This window comes from Lissotriton vulgaris, chromosome 5, assembly GCF_964263255.1.
Source record: "Lissotriton vulgaris chromosome 5, aLisVul1.2, whole genome shotgun sequence".
Taxonomy (NCBI): domain Eukaryota; kingdom Metazoa; phylum Chordata; class Amphibia; order Caudata; family Salamandridae; genus Lissotriton; species Lissotriton vulgaris.
The window spans coordinates 899,923,672-899,937,254 of record NC_141693.1 but is presented as its reverse complement, the minus strand read 5'-3'; the positions used below and the strand labels follow the sequence as shown (position 1 = coordinate 899,937,254).

Genomic DNA, 13,583 nt, shown 5'->3' with positions numbered 1-13,583 from the left:
TAAAGGTGTTTTTCTCTGCAAAGCCCAAGAGCATGCTATATCTCATACCATAGGGCAACATTTAGCAGTTACTAAAGCACTTGGCTATAATAATGCACTGCAAAGCTTTCACAGGAAATACACGACAAAGCATTTTGTGCAGGCAGTACAAAGCAAGGGTTCACAGCTATGCTGTGCACAAGCCTCAAAGATTGCACTGCCAAACAGTCGCTGATAACAACACAGCGACCAGGAAACAATTATTTACGATAAAGCATAGGGCATACATTAAATGGAAGCCTCATTCTTGCGCAAACAGGCAGGCGCTGGCAAAATAGCACTAAGTACTAATATGCCCGCAATGGCTAAGTTCCCTACTGGGCCACTACATTAACAAAGCTAAATTAGTAGGGGGACTTGTACTTTAAGCCTCATATACATAGACAAAGGGCCCAATAAGCCAAAGCAATATGTGTTCACAAATACAGGAAACGATCTTGCGGCACAACGTTTGCAACATAGAAGTGCAATACTTAGGTGTTCACAAATGCAGAAAACTATCTTTGCGGCACAATGTGCGCAACATACAAGTACAATATGTATGCACAGGTTTTAAAATCAGATCGCAAAATAGTGATTGATAGCTAATGCTCTATTACGCTATCATATACGGTATGGCCCCTCCATTGCTGGTAATTTAAACTTTTACTTATTACCTAAACTTTTACTGGTTACTGCAGTACCTCCACAAGGTTTATACACTACATGTATAACAGGGAAAGAGGCAGGATCTCAGATCATGTTTCTTCAGTTACTGCGCCAAATCCAAACAATGTTTATCAGCTGGCTACATAGCATTGTACCAGGCGATGCAAGGGAGGGACCCCTTACTATGAGATATACACGCAGTTGGGTAACTTGGCCTACTAGGTCTCCTAAGACTCTTAGGTGGCAAATAGGAGGCTGAAAGGAGATAAATTCTTCCTATACCAACATGACCAGGTACATTATATCAAAACAGATACAATTGGGTGCATACTGCTATATTGGTAGGTATGGGTGTATGCATATGCGTGCATATAATACGCAGCTACATGTTATATTGTGGGGTGCATACATGTAGATATAAAGCCAATCAAGAGGAAGATACACCAAGTACTAAGGTACAGGTGAAGTTCTATGTATGCAATTTTCAGGCATGTGTATATATAGATATTTATGTCTGTGTATATATATATATATATATATATATATATATATATATATATAATGTATATGTGTGTATAGATATATAAATACACGTATTATACATATATGCCCCCCCCCTTTTTTTACCGGTAACATGCACCGCATGGCACCGGTGAAAAATATAAATACAAATACGCTGGAAAATAGAAACACTTTTTTCTATGGGGAGCCCATACAATGTCTTTTGAACACTGTCACACAAGACATTTGAAACACATACCTACTCCCTCCTCGGTTCACCACTACGGGACGGCACAACCATGTTTTAAAACTGGGGTGTGTCACATAAACACTATGCCCAGTCTCTAAGCACAACAGGCATAGTTATAATGGGGAATTGAGTCTCACACAACAGGACTACAAACCCCAGAAGGCAAGTACATATTTTTTCAAACGCTAGACGGCATTACCCCACCACAACATGTACTTGCAACACAACATTAAGTTGGCTACAGTATCAATGGCGAATCACCTTCACTAAGGGGGCTGATCGCCTCGAGATGCTGGGGCATACCACAACTACAATCCTCTCATACACATTATGGGTGGTTTACTGAGGCCGGTGTAAAATGTACAACATACATAAGGCCTATAACAGACGGTGCTGCAGATATGACACTATGCATACTCTAAACGCACTGTCACTTCTAATCCTCTCATACACATTATGGGTGGTTCCCTGAGGCCGGTGTAAATATACAACATACATAAGGCCTATAACAGACAGTGCTCAAGATATGATACTATGCATACTCTAAACGCACTGTCACTTCTAAGGGGCAATTGAGTCTCACTCAGCAAGACTACAAACCCCAACATACAAGTACATATCTACGCACGCTACACAGCATTCATTTCACCACGGCAATATGTACTTGCAGCACAACATGGTTTTGCTTCTATAACAAAGACCGATTCAGCTTCACTAAATGGGCTGATCACCATGTGAGGGGTGGGCTTACCACAACCGCACTCACCTCACACACACTATGGGTGTGGCGAGCCCTAAAAAGGTGGAAGTCTTCTCCTACCACAGAGACTGATCTTCACACCATAAGGATGCCGGCAGCTCTTCAAGGGGAGTTAGCCACCGATTCCAATCAGAAAGCCGGCAACTGAGGTTCACTGCGGCCTTTCTGAACACCATAAAGAAGCCGGGTGCTCTTCAATGGAGTTCACAGAGACTTCCAAAGGTATCCCATATGGCCGGCCAACTGCGGTTCGCCGCGAACATAAAATTCGCCAACTACAGACCCTTCCACTACGTGCTACACATACACACAGTAACACAAACGCATTCAAAGCAATACCTCGAACATTGCATATACCTACCCTATAGCAAAGTAGTTTGACTGGGATTATGTAGGAACACGTACCCCACATGTGGCCCACTGGAGGGGACCTCCTACTCATCACAAGGTATAAGGGCAAACGCAACACACACCTACCACGGTGGGTTCCCGTTACAACTACCATTACCATCCATAAGGGCAGAATGAACACAAGCAGGGTGCAGTTCTTCAGGCTTCCTGCCTACATGATAGAAACAACACATGGTCTGCACACAGCACAGTGAAAGGTTACGGTGTTCTCCCTTGCACGGAATTACAAGGCAGCTCAATATCAAATAACACCAGGCAATAGCCTAATTAAAATTACGAGACCATTCGCAAGTAGTTAGCCAAAAGGCCCACTGTGCACGATACACTAAAAGGGCCGTCACCTTCCTTGAACCCAGTGGCCAAACTAAGTCCAGGACAACTTCTCCTGTACAATTCAATATTTGGATAGACCACATGGGTGGAGTATACTTGAAAGGATAAGAGCACACATATGTGGGCCTCTGCATCAAATACGTATATTAGATATATAGCTGATATAGCATCAGGTACGTTTATATGTACAAGCGAAGGCAGATAATAGGGTAAGGCCTTTCCTTCATCTACCCTCTTTTCTCTCCTAAGAACATTAACAGAACGCATAAGCAGGTATTAGCGCCCATGTTCTAAAATACCATAACCATGGAAGGGTGGTAACAAATTTCAACAGGGCATCAGCATACCCCTGCAGTGGTCTGGGCTACCAAGGTGAGCATCAGACAAGAAATACGTACTCCCGTAAATCAGCCAGGCACCCCAAAAAACCATTAGGCCTTATCTACTTATGGTAGTAAAACCGGCCCATTGCATAAAAAAAAGAAAAAGAGCTGTGGTTGGTAAGGACCATTTTAAAAATAACACACACAGAATATAACAAGGAAATCAGGTGTTAGCCTTCACAAGGATGAATGGGCCTAGGACGTTTAACCATTTGAATAAAACATTCAAGGGGGTTGTTCCTGGTCACGTAACATTATTAAAAAAAAATACAGATTAAGACGCAAAGTAGTACGTACGTATATGGGTACTTTTCCTCAAAGGAAAGCCGTATGGATACCTACTAGGTAAACCGGTAGGCCAATAACTAGCAGGAGGGGCACAGGCCCACTCTACCAGGAAGAAGGGTGCAACAATAGCCTTCCTGGCTAACACACCCTTTCAAGACATATGCCTGGCGGCAACATGGGCTTCAGTGCACACGTTCACGAAGCACTACGGTGTGGATATGCAAATAAACAAGGAAGCACAAGTCGAACAGAAGGTGCTTCAACATATATTCAACAACCAACGCTCATCTTCCACCCAGCCGCCACAAACGTAACTAAACCGCTACAAAGTCTATGCACAGCATAGTGAATCCAGAAAGATTCACGCTGCAAAACGAATAGTTTCTTACCTGTCGGTGTAGTTTTGCAGCTTGAAGATCTTTCTGGATTCACTAGCGAACCCACCCATTTCCGCCAGAAAGATGAGGCTGGAGAAGCAGGTGGTAATACAAGGATATATATCTATATAAATGTTTGCATACGTAGGTAGACACATACATGCAAAAAAAACAAAAACAAAAAAAACAAACAGGTGTGTACATGTCAATATCTATATAATATTTATTTAAAAAGTCACCCTTTTAAAATCTACAAGTGTCCCTGCACTCTCAGCCCCTTAGGCAATATATATAGTAGACTTACTAAGCAATAAGACAAAATCGCAAGGCAGAAGGGGAAAAATAATCTGAGAGCCTGCACACACACGATGGGGGTTGTAGCCTCACCAGAGGGATCAGGTTTCGCAACCTCCCACAGCAAAAAAAAAAAAATACAAAGCACTTTCGGACTCCAACCACAAGATGGCGGAATATGCACAGCATAGTGAATCCAGAAAGATCTTCAAGCTGCAAAACTACACCGACAGGTAAGAAACTATTCGTTTCTGATGTCTCTCTCATATGATGTGGCATATGTTAAATAAGTATGTTTACGATTCTATGTCGGGACCGGAGGCGAGGATTATGCTGATCTTTCTTCATTTATTGCAAAGCAGCCACTTTAAAGAACAATAAACTACCATTTCCAAGAACAAAAAGGGAATGTCAAAGGAACAAACATAACAATAGAGTGCTCGTAGATGGAGAGTCCCATCCGATGCACCAATCAGATGTCCCCAGGGTCTTGATAGTCCTCTGTCCCTGTCCACGATTCCTCTTTCTTCACTGTTAGCAGCCAAGATAAGTCTACCTTTCTTTCTGGCTCGTTCTATTTACTGCTTATTTCATGTGTATGCCTTAATTTTGCTGATTGCACTGATGCGCGCTATTATTGTATTTCCTTGACTTTTGTTATGGGTTTCACAGGTCGCGTTCGCTCGCAATCTCCTTCCGTGGCCGTTTCCCTCACGGCGTGGAGTGTGGGCATGCGCCATTTTAGTTCAAACGTGTGTCGCCCGTTTTGACTGTTTCTGCTGCTTTTGTGCTATAGTTTTTACTTTGTTGTTTGCTTCTTAGCGGGCCGCCGCTACTCGGCGCTCCACTCAGGTCGTGGGAGTCTTCAGCTCCCTAGCGGCCGTGACTCAGTGCTGACTCGCTGTGTCCTTGTGACACTCCCAGGTGGCGCCTATCAGCGTCTTTGACGTGGCGAGTGCGCTTGGGATTCTGCGCATTCCTGCCAGCTCATCGGAGCCCAGCGCTGTCTCGCTGCGCGAGTCCTGTCTCTGTCTGCCTGAACTCCCCTGACAGGGGTCAGTACCTGCCATTAGGCAGTACTATTATTACACTATCTGTGGAGGGTCTGTACTTCTAGGCCCATAACGCTCTGTTTCCAGGATTTGTAGAGCAGTTTTCTGCAAGGACCCTTTTGGCAGACTGCCCTTTTAGATTTTGCACCTGGGCTGTTGGGGTCCTAGGCTTTCGGAACCTTTTATTGCGGACACTGTCTGCCCACATCCCGGCTGAAATCCAGCCCCCCTTTTATCTGGAGCTTACAGCCTCCTTGGCCATATTTCTTTGACAAGAGTCACACTCTTCCTCCCTATGACAACCTATCAGGGCGAAGCCTATCGGGATAATGAATGGGATGAAGATCCCCTGGCGGCGCTTCCCTGGGACGATGACTTTTACGATGCAGTGGCTGAGTCCATCCACAAAGCAGTAGAGCAGGCCATGACCCCCCCCCTTGAGGAGCGCCTGTCCCACAAAATCCACCAAGCTTGCGAACGGCTCACCAAAGCTCTCTTCTACTGGTCCTGCTCCCCTGGCCTGGCTGTGGATACACAGAAACCACCACCTAAACGAGCTAGAGATGCTGGTGCGGATTCTGACGACTTCTCCCACCTTAAGCGGGCTGTTCTTGCCAGTTGTGTGCCTCCAGCAGGTTTCTCTGCGGCTTCACCTGCACTCCCCTCTACCATGGGGACCCCGGGGACCAGGGGGATGGGGATGCCTCTCCTAAAGCGTCCCGAACCTGGCTCCCTTCCAAGTCGGCGCCAGCCACTTCTGAAACCAACTTGTGTGCAGATATGTTAGACCCGGACGATGTCTTACACCCTCGCTTCTCTGACTAGGCCCCGCCGGAGAAGGTCGCCCAATATGTAGCCAGCAGGATCCGCCGCCCGCTTCAGCAACCCAGAACTGCCTTGGGGCAGAGTGTCACCACCTTTCCTTGGAGGGGAAGGGAGCTGGCACTCCGGAGATTGACCCCAGAATAGCTACCTTCCTCCAAAAGTTGGTTAATGACCCCAAAAAGGGCATAGACCGGTCCTGGAGAGCCTGTCAAGATAAGCTTTTGGACGTCTTTAGGCTCGCTACCAAGATCCTTGAAATGGTGGAAGAAACAAAGGCCTCAGTTTCCCTCATTTCTCCAGAACACCTCTCCTCATGGGCCCAGCGCGTAGTGGTGTTCCTAGGGAATGCCAACTGAGCGATTTCCACTGAACGCCGCAGGTCCCTCCTCATCAAGGTCGACCTCAAGTTGGGAGACCTGTTGGATATTGAGGCAGGCGCAGTTGCTCAGGGAGGCCTTTTCGGTGAACCCTTTATTAAGGAACTAGGGAGGTTCGTTAACACCTTCACCTCCCTGGATAGGGTCCAATCTTCCGTTCAGAAAGTGTTTCGCCCTTGGGTTTTCCGAGGGGCCGGACGAGGTATGGGCCGCTCGTCCGGCCATCCAAATCAGGGCAGAGGGCAGGGCTCCAATCATGGACAATATCGGGATCAAGCCCGCTTCGGAAATTTCTATCCCACCCGCGGACAAGGAGGCAAAGGCAGAGGTGGCGGAGCCAATTCTTTCGGTGAGTGTTCTCCCTTCTTCCTTTCTAAAAGTGGGGGGCGTCTGGCGCATTTTTTCCCAATGTGGACTTCTGTCACGGGGGATGTTTGGGTCCCGCAAACAGTAAGGGGATTTCATATAGAATTCCTAGGCACTCATTTGAAACTCACTCCTCCCCGCCCTCTTTCCTTTTCCGAGGCCGACGCCGCTTTGGTGGACTAGGAGATTCAGGCCCTTTTCAGCAAGGGGACCATAGTAGAAACCCTGCCTCATCCCAGGAGTTTCCTCAGCAATCTTTTTCTTGTGGACAAAGCAGATGGGGTCGGCGTCCGGTTATCAATCATCGGGAATTCAATGAGTGGGTGGTTTACCGCCATTTCAAAATGGAGGGAATCCACCTCCTTCGAGACATTCTCAGACTGGGCGACTGGATGGCGCGTCTTGACCTCAAGGACACTTATTTAGCGGTTCCCATCTTTCCCCCCTCATCGCCGTTTTTTTTTTCAATTTCCCTGGCGCGACAAAAATTACGAGTTCACCACTCTCCCCTTCGGGCTGGTTTCCGCACCTTAGTGTTTCAACAAGGTTTTGAGGCCAGTGATAGAACTCCTTCGGGTGTCCGGAATGAGGCTCATTGTGTATCTGGACGATATTTTGTTAATGGCGCAGAACGCCAGAACACTATCTCCACATCTGCAGACTTCGGTGGACCTGCTTCAGAACCTAGGCTTTGTGATAAACGAATCCAAGTCCACTCTGATACCCTCCAGAGGGTTGTTTTCCTAGGTTTCTTGATAGACTCAGTGGAGTCCACTCTCAGCCTTCCTTCTCGCAAGATGACGAAGATTCGCCACAACTCCCTCAGACAGCTCGCTCGGATAGTGGGCCTCCTGTCCGCCTCCATTCAGGTGATCTTTCCCGGCCCGCTCCATTACAGAGCGCTTCAGCGGCTCAAGGCAGCCCACCTTTGCAGGGGCCGCCATTACTCTTACAAGGTGTGCATGACTCCAGCCACCAAGGAGGAACTTCAGTGGTGGCTAGCCAACATGGAAGCCTGAAATAGTCGAGCCATTTTCGAATCCGCGCCAGATATAGTTATCGAATCCGACGCGAGCAGATCCGGCTGGGGCGCAACCTGCGACAACTTCACCACGGGAGGTGTCTGGTAGAATTTGGAGCATGGTTTACAAATCAACTGTCTGGAACTGTTGGCGGGCTCGTTCGCGATCAAGTGCTGGACGAAAGACTTGGTGCGCGCCTGCGTCCTTCTCAGGATGGACAATGTCTCCGCAGTCCGATATATCAATCACTTGGGGGGCACGCGATCCAGGGCCCTTTCCGACCTTGCTGCAAATCTCTGGCAGTACTGCCTGGAGCATCACATCTCGGTCACGGCGGGGTACTTACCGGGCCGGGAAAACCAAGTGGCTGACTTCCACTCCCGCCACTTCCACGATCTGAGTCTGTGGAAGCTGCAACCGGGAGTGTTTGCGGATCTCCAGAGCCTCTGGGGTCCTTTCTCAGTGGACCGCTTCACCTCTCGCCTGGATCACCAGCTGCCTCGGTTCTACAGCTGGCTTCCCGATACTCTGGCGGAGCGAACAGACTCGTTCCTTCAGGATTGGCGACGGGAAATGGGTTCTGCTTTTCCCCTTTTGTGATGATAACCCGGGTCTTGGCCCAGGTTCGTCACCAGGGAGCAAACATAGTGCTCATTTTGCTGATCTGGAGGTCTCAAGTTTGGTTTCCAGTTCTTCTGGGACTTTCTTGGGATTCTCCAATCCCATTCCCCCATTTTCCGGCTCTTCTGAGTACGGACGGCGATCCTCACCCGTTGATCGAGCATGGCTCCCTGAATCTCATGGCGTGGCGGATTACAGGGGACGATGGGCGGTCCTGGCCCTTTCAGGAGCGGCTGAGAGCTTCTTGTCCAAAGCTTGGGCAGATTGCATGCTCAAACGTTCTCGATTGGAGACGGCGGTGTCGTTAGTGTCTGCGACGGAATTTCAATCCTGTGGCAACTGATGTGATTGCCATTTTGAACTTTTTGGCCTCACTAGCAGAGGAAGGTCATGCCTATAGTACCATCAATACCCTCAGATCTGCCATTTCTGCTGGTCACGCTTTGGTGGACGGTTCTCCAGCGGGCGAACACCCTTTAGTGTGCTGCCTTCTGCGGGGTGTTCGCCTTTCTCTCCTCCCGAAACCTCGGTATTCGGAGTTGTGGGATGTTAACAGAGTTTTGAACCTCTTCCAATCTTGGCAACCAAATAGGTTCTTGTCTAGGAAAGAGCTTTCAGTGAAGCTGGCCATGCTGCTATGTCCGAGCCCTGGATGTTTCTGGAAGAATCTTCTCTCCCACTGGTGTAACATTTACCCTTTGCAGGCGCACCAAGTGTGGGACGACTTAGGTCTCTTATCCTGCGTTTCCGGACTCCCCGAAGCTCTGTGCGGTTGCTTGCCTCAAAGCTTACGAGGAAATGACAGAGGAGTTGAGACTGCCTGGGGAACGCCAGTTACTTATTGCTCTCAAAAAACCTCATAGGGTGGTGTCCTCCCCCACGATTGCCCGTTCGGTCCATTGGGTCATGCAAGAGGCAGGCATTGATCTACCTATCTTTGTTGCCCATTCTACTAGAGGGGCCATGGCCTCAAAAGCTTTTGCCCAGGGAGCTCGTCTGGAAGACATTCTGAATGCTGCAGATTGGTCTTCAGACTCCACTTTTAAACGGTTTTACTTCAAACCTGTTATTGACATGGCTCAGTTAGTGGCGAGCAAGCTTTAAACAAGCATAATCCTCGCCTGACATAGAATGAAAAATTTCCAAGCTCGCGTAACCGAAAGTTTCAATTCTATTAAGGACTCTGAGGCGAGGATTATCCCACCCAGGGTGCAACTTTGTTGGCTGTTTCCCTCCCACATATTTGAGTAAGTACAGTGTTTACTTTGGAATATGGCATTGTGATTGTGTACATATTTGATGTGTTCTCTCCTCAGGGCTAATCCTTAGCCATTTCTTTTGCTTATGACTACTTTTGGTTTTCCAGGGGATTCGACTAAACAAGACTAATGAGTCGGCTGTGTAGGCTGACTGAGCAACGAAAGAGGAATCATGGACGGGAACAGAGGACTATCAAGACCCTGGGGACATCTGATTGGTGCATCGGATGGGTCTCTATCTACGAGCACTCTATTGTTATTATGTTTCTTCCTTTGAAATTCCCTTTTGGTTCTTGGGAATGGTAGTTTATTGTTCTTTAAAATGGCTGCTATGCAATAAATGAAGAAAGATCAGCATAATCCTCGTCTGAGTCCTTAATAGAATTGAAACTTTCTGTTACGCTAGCTGTGAAATGTTTCATTACATTGCACAAAATTTCTAATGTGGTCTATACAATACCCACCATCCGCTAAGGGACTAGGATTTTTTACTGCTAGTTATTCTGATTGAAGCATGTGAATCTATGAAAGATACCCCAATACTGGATAAGAAAACGAGTTACTTACCTGTAACTTCAGTTATCCAGTATTGGTATCTTTCATAGATTCACATGCGACCCACCCTCCTCCCTGGGGAGGCTTCCCTTATTACTATGTTATACTTGCTGTCACTTGTGCTACGAAAATCTGAGGGACTTTCCTCTCTGTGGAGTGTCCTAGAGGGTGCTGGAGCCTGATTGGCTGGGTTCCAAATGTGGTTCTTTTTACAAAAAGACAAGGCTAGGCTAGTGTAGTGACTTTATGGTCCATTTTAGCCTATTGTATGATATTTTATTTCTATTATGTATATATTTTATTTGCCCCGTGAGACTCCCACCTCAACATCGTGGAAGATTCAAGCATGTGAATCTATGAAAGATACCAATACTGGATAAATGAAGTTACAGGTAAGTAACTAGTTTTCTTAAGACGTTGACATCCGCCAGGCATTTAATTGTATACCTGCCAACTTCATGGGCTATCCAAAATGTGCTGTGCCATCACTATGCTTTTGTTTCTACAAGGAGCGATGCAAGAGTTACCCAGGAAATTATTTGCAACCTGATTGTCTAGGCTGTCCAATATTGCCTGTCATCCTCCATTTCTAGTTCTTCTTTGTGGTGAAATTCGCCTAGAAGACACAGCAATTGGGAATAGGAGAAAGTTACTTTAACATGACTCCATTACTTTTAGCGTTTAGCTTCTTTCCCATTATCATTGCCTTTCTGTTTGACCCTTAGGCCGTTATCAGAAAGCTCATAATGAGTAGCTGCATATTTGGTCTGTAGAGAAAGATTTGTAAGAAGAAAAAACAATACATATAAACATCCAGAGCGGGACTTTGGGCCAGCCAGCTTGATCCAGTGATGTTTTCTGCAGTTTTGTACATTTTGCTTCGGTCCATCACAGCATACAGCACGAGTCAGCCTGCTTTAGCCATTTACCTCTTGTACTTTGAGCGACTTTATTTTGCCTGCTCAGTTATACACATCTGCTTAAAAAGAAATGCACTTCAGTGCCAGGGCTTGTGGGCTAATATTTTACCTTAATAATGCATATTTTCTCTCCTTACGTCAGCATTTATTTTTATTATTTCTTAAGACATTTCTTTTTTTAAACTGTCTTCAGGTTACAATAATGTAAAGCCAACATAACTTTTTTTGTTCCAACAAAAGGAATCATATTTTCTGTGATGTGAGTGTAAAACTAAAAAGAGTTTCAGTACCGGTTATAAACCGATCCCGCTATGTCTAATTAAAATAATGTGCGAATCTTAATTGGTTTTTCAATTTACATTGCAAGCATATGGCTGCCACGGTTAGCCGTATGCTTGCAATAAAAAAGCAAAATGGAAAAAAGTGAACATTCCATCAGCTTTCCAAGAAGACCAGCCTGTTTGCTTTGCCAGTGCTTGTTTATTGAAGAGAACTGGCAAGGGTGCACATATGTGCAAGAGTTGGGGTGTGCTATGCATAATGTAAACATGTGGGCTACTCGAAAGCGAAGCTTAGTATTGACGGAGTTTCCTATCCAGCCACTTGGCTGTGACACGTGCAGGTTGAGAATGAGAACGAACCTGCAGTCTAATAGTAAGAATGACTATAAAGAGAGTTCGCTTTTTCCACTGTTCAGGAAATGTTAATGAGTTCTGAATTATCCTTATGTGTAATTTTGTTTTTATAACGTTTGACATATTTTATCTTTTTAGGGTGGGATAGCTTTTGTTGCCATTAAAGGAGCTTTCAAGGTGTATTTCAAACAGCAGCAGTATTTGCGCCAAGCTCACCGCAAAATTTTAAATTACCCCGAACAAGAAGAGGTATAGACGTAATTACCATTTCCTTTACAGTCTGCGACCTGATTCCACTCAACTGAAATGGAGCTATCGTTCATGCATAGTCCAGCGGTGGGGATTTGTGTGATGCTCCTGATTCCAGTTTTTTACAAACGTAATAAAGTACTTTCGTATGACTGGATAAAACTTCAGTAATCACTGAACCCAAGAATATGATATAGTTGTGTTTTTTATGCATCCCCTGCCGGCAGTCATGAACAGTTTAAATAGCATGGAACGTGATTTTTTTCCCTCCTGGATATGTGATTGTGTTAAGAAAAACAAATGTTCGTAGTTTTTAGGCATACACGGACTGCTCCTTTCGACTGCCTTTTGTAAATTTAATACACGCACAATATTTTCATATGTAGAAGATCGGCTGGATCCTGTGGAAACAGTGAGGGGCTTTTAAAAATATATTTTAATTATTTTTTTTTGTAAAAAGGTTTGCCAAGTTAATGTGTTCGACAAATGTGCTGTTGTGACATTTAGATCTAGTCCATGGAGGTGAGCTTTCTCATAATGAATCAATAGTTAGTATAGTGGCCACCACAACTAAAACCTAAATGTAAGTTCACACTGTGACTGGGAATTTACATAGCTGGACGTTCTGTCACCTTGAAGACACAGAAAGCACAAATTTTATTCCTGTACGAAGTTCAGTACTGTTATTTTGCAGTCATTTATCCCCACTGACAACATGAATGTCTTAGGAAATTTACTGCAGTATCTAATGATAAACTTACCTGACTTGTGAGATCTGATGTTTCACTTGGAATCAAACTACGAAATGTGTTTTCTTTTCCATAAGCATAGATGGTGTTTGATACAAATCTGTGTGCAATAATGTTAATTTTAATGGCACATTAAGTGATAAGGTGACGCCTACATTTGAAAAAGTGTTAACGTGTAAACTATCAAGAGACCATTTGCAAATCTAAAATAAAAAATGCAGCGTAGTTAATGGCCAAAAAGTACTGTGAGGCTGACTTTACTAAGAAATAATACATGTGACTGACTTTTTATTTGTGGGTACAATTATTGCAATCTGAATTACTGTTGCCTTATAAAGTGTGATCTGTTGATTTCCCAAAACTGTATTTATTCATTTGATGGCTGATTTGTAATAAAACTACTGTGTAATTGTTTGGTGCTTTATCCTCTCATCTGGCCACGATTAGAACATCTAGCAGTAATAAAGGTTTTAGTCTTCACTTATGTGCTAATTAAAAAGATTTTTAAAAATCTGACATATGAACATGCACTCTGAAAAAGGCACCTAGGAACCAATGCAATTCGAAGCACTTTGCAGACTTGTATGGGAATATGAAATGCTTTACAACTGCTGCAGTACAATACAGAGCACAAATCTATGAGCTGTAAGTGATTATAAGAGTGCTTCT

General features: G+C 45.1%; 1 protein-coding gene across 2 annotated transcripts in view; it reads left to right on the top strand.

Moving 5' to 3' along the window:
* Positions 1-13,326, top strand: part of MARCHF5 (membrane associated ring-CH-type finger 5) — a 390,101-nt gene extending 376,775 nt beyond the window's left edge. For both annotated transcript variants that reach the window (XR_015295957.1, XM_086922504.1), the window contains one exon: positions 12,055-13,326. Coding sequence is in view for 1 of the 2 variants with exons in the window: in XM_086922504.1 (XP_086778630.1) it covers positions 12,055-12,171 (117 nt within the window). In the remaining variant the exon portion in view is untranslated. The remainder of the gene's footprint in view (positions 1-12,054) is intronic.
* The last annotated feature ends 257 nt before the right edge of the window (positions 13,327-13,583 follow it).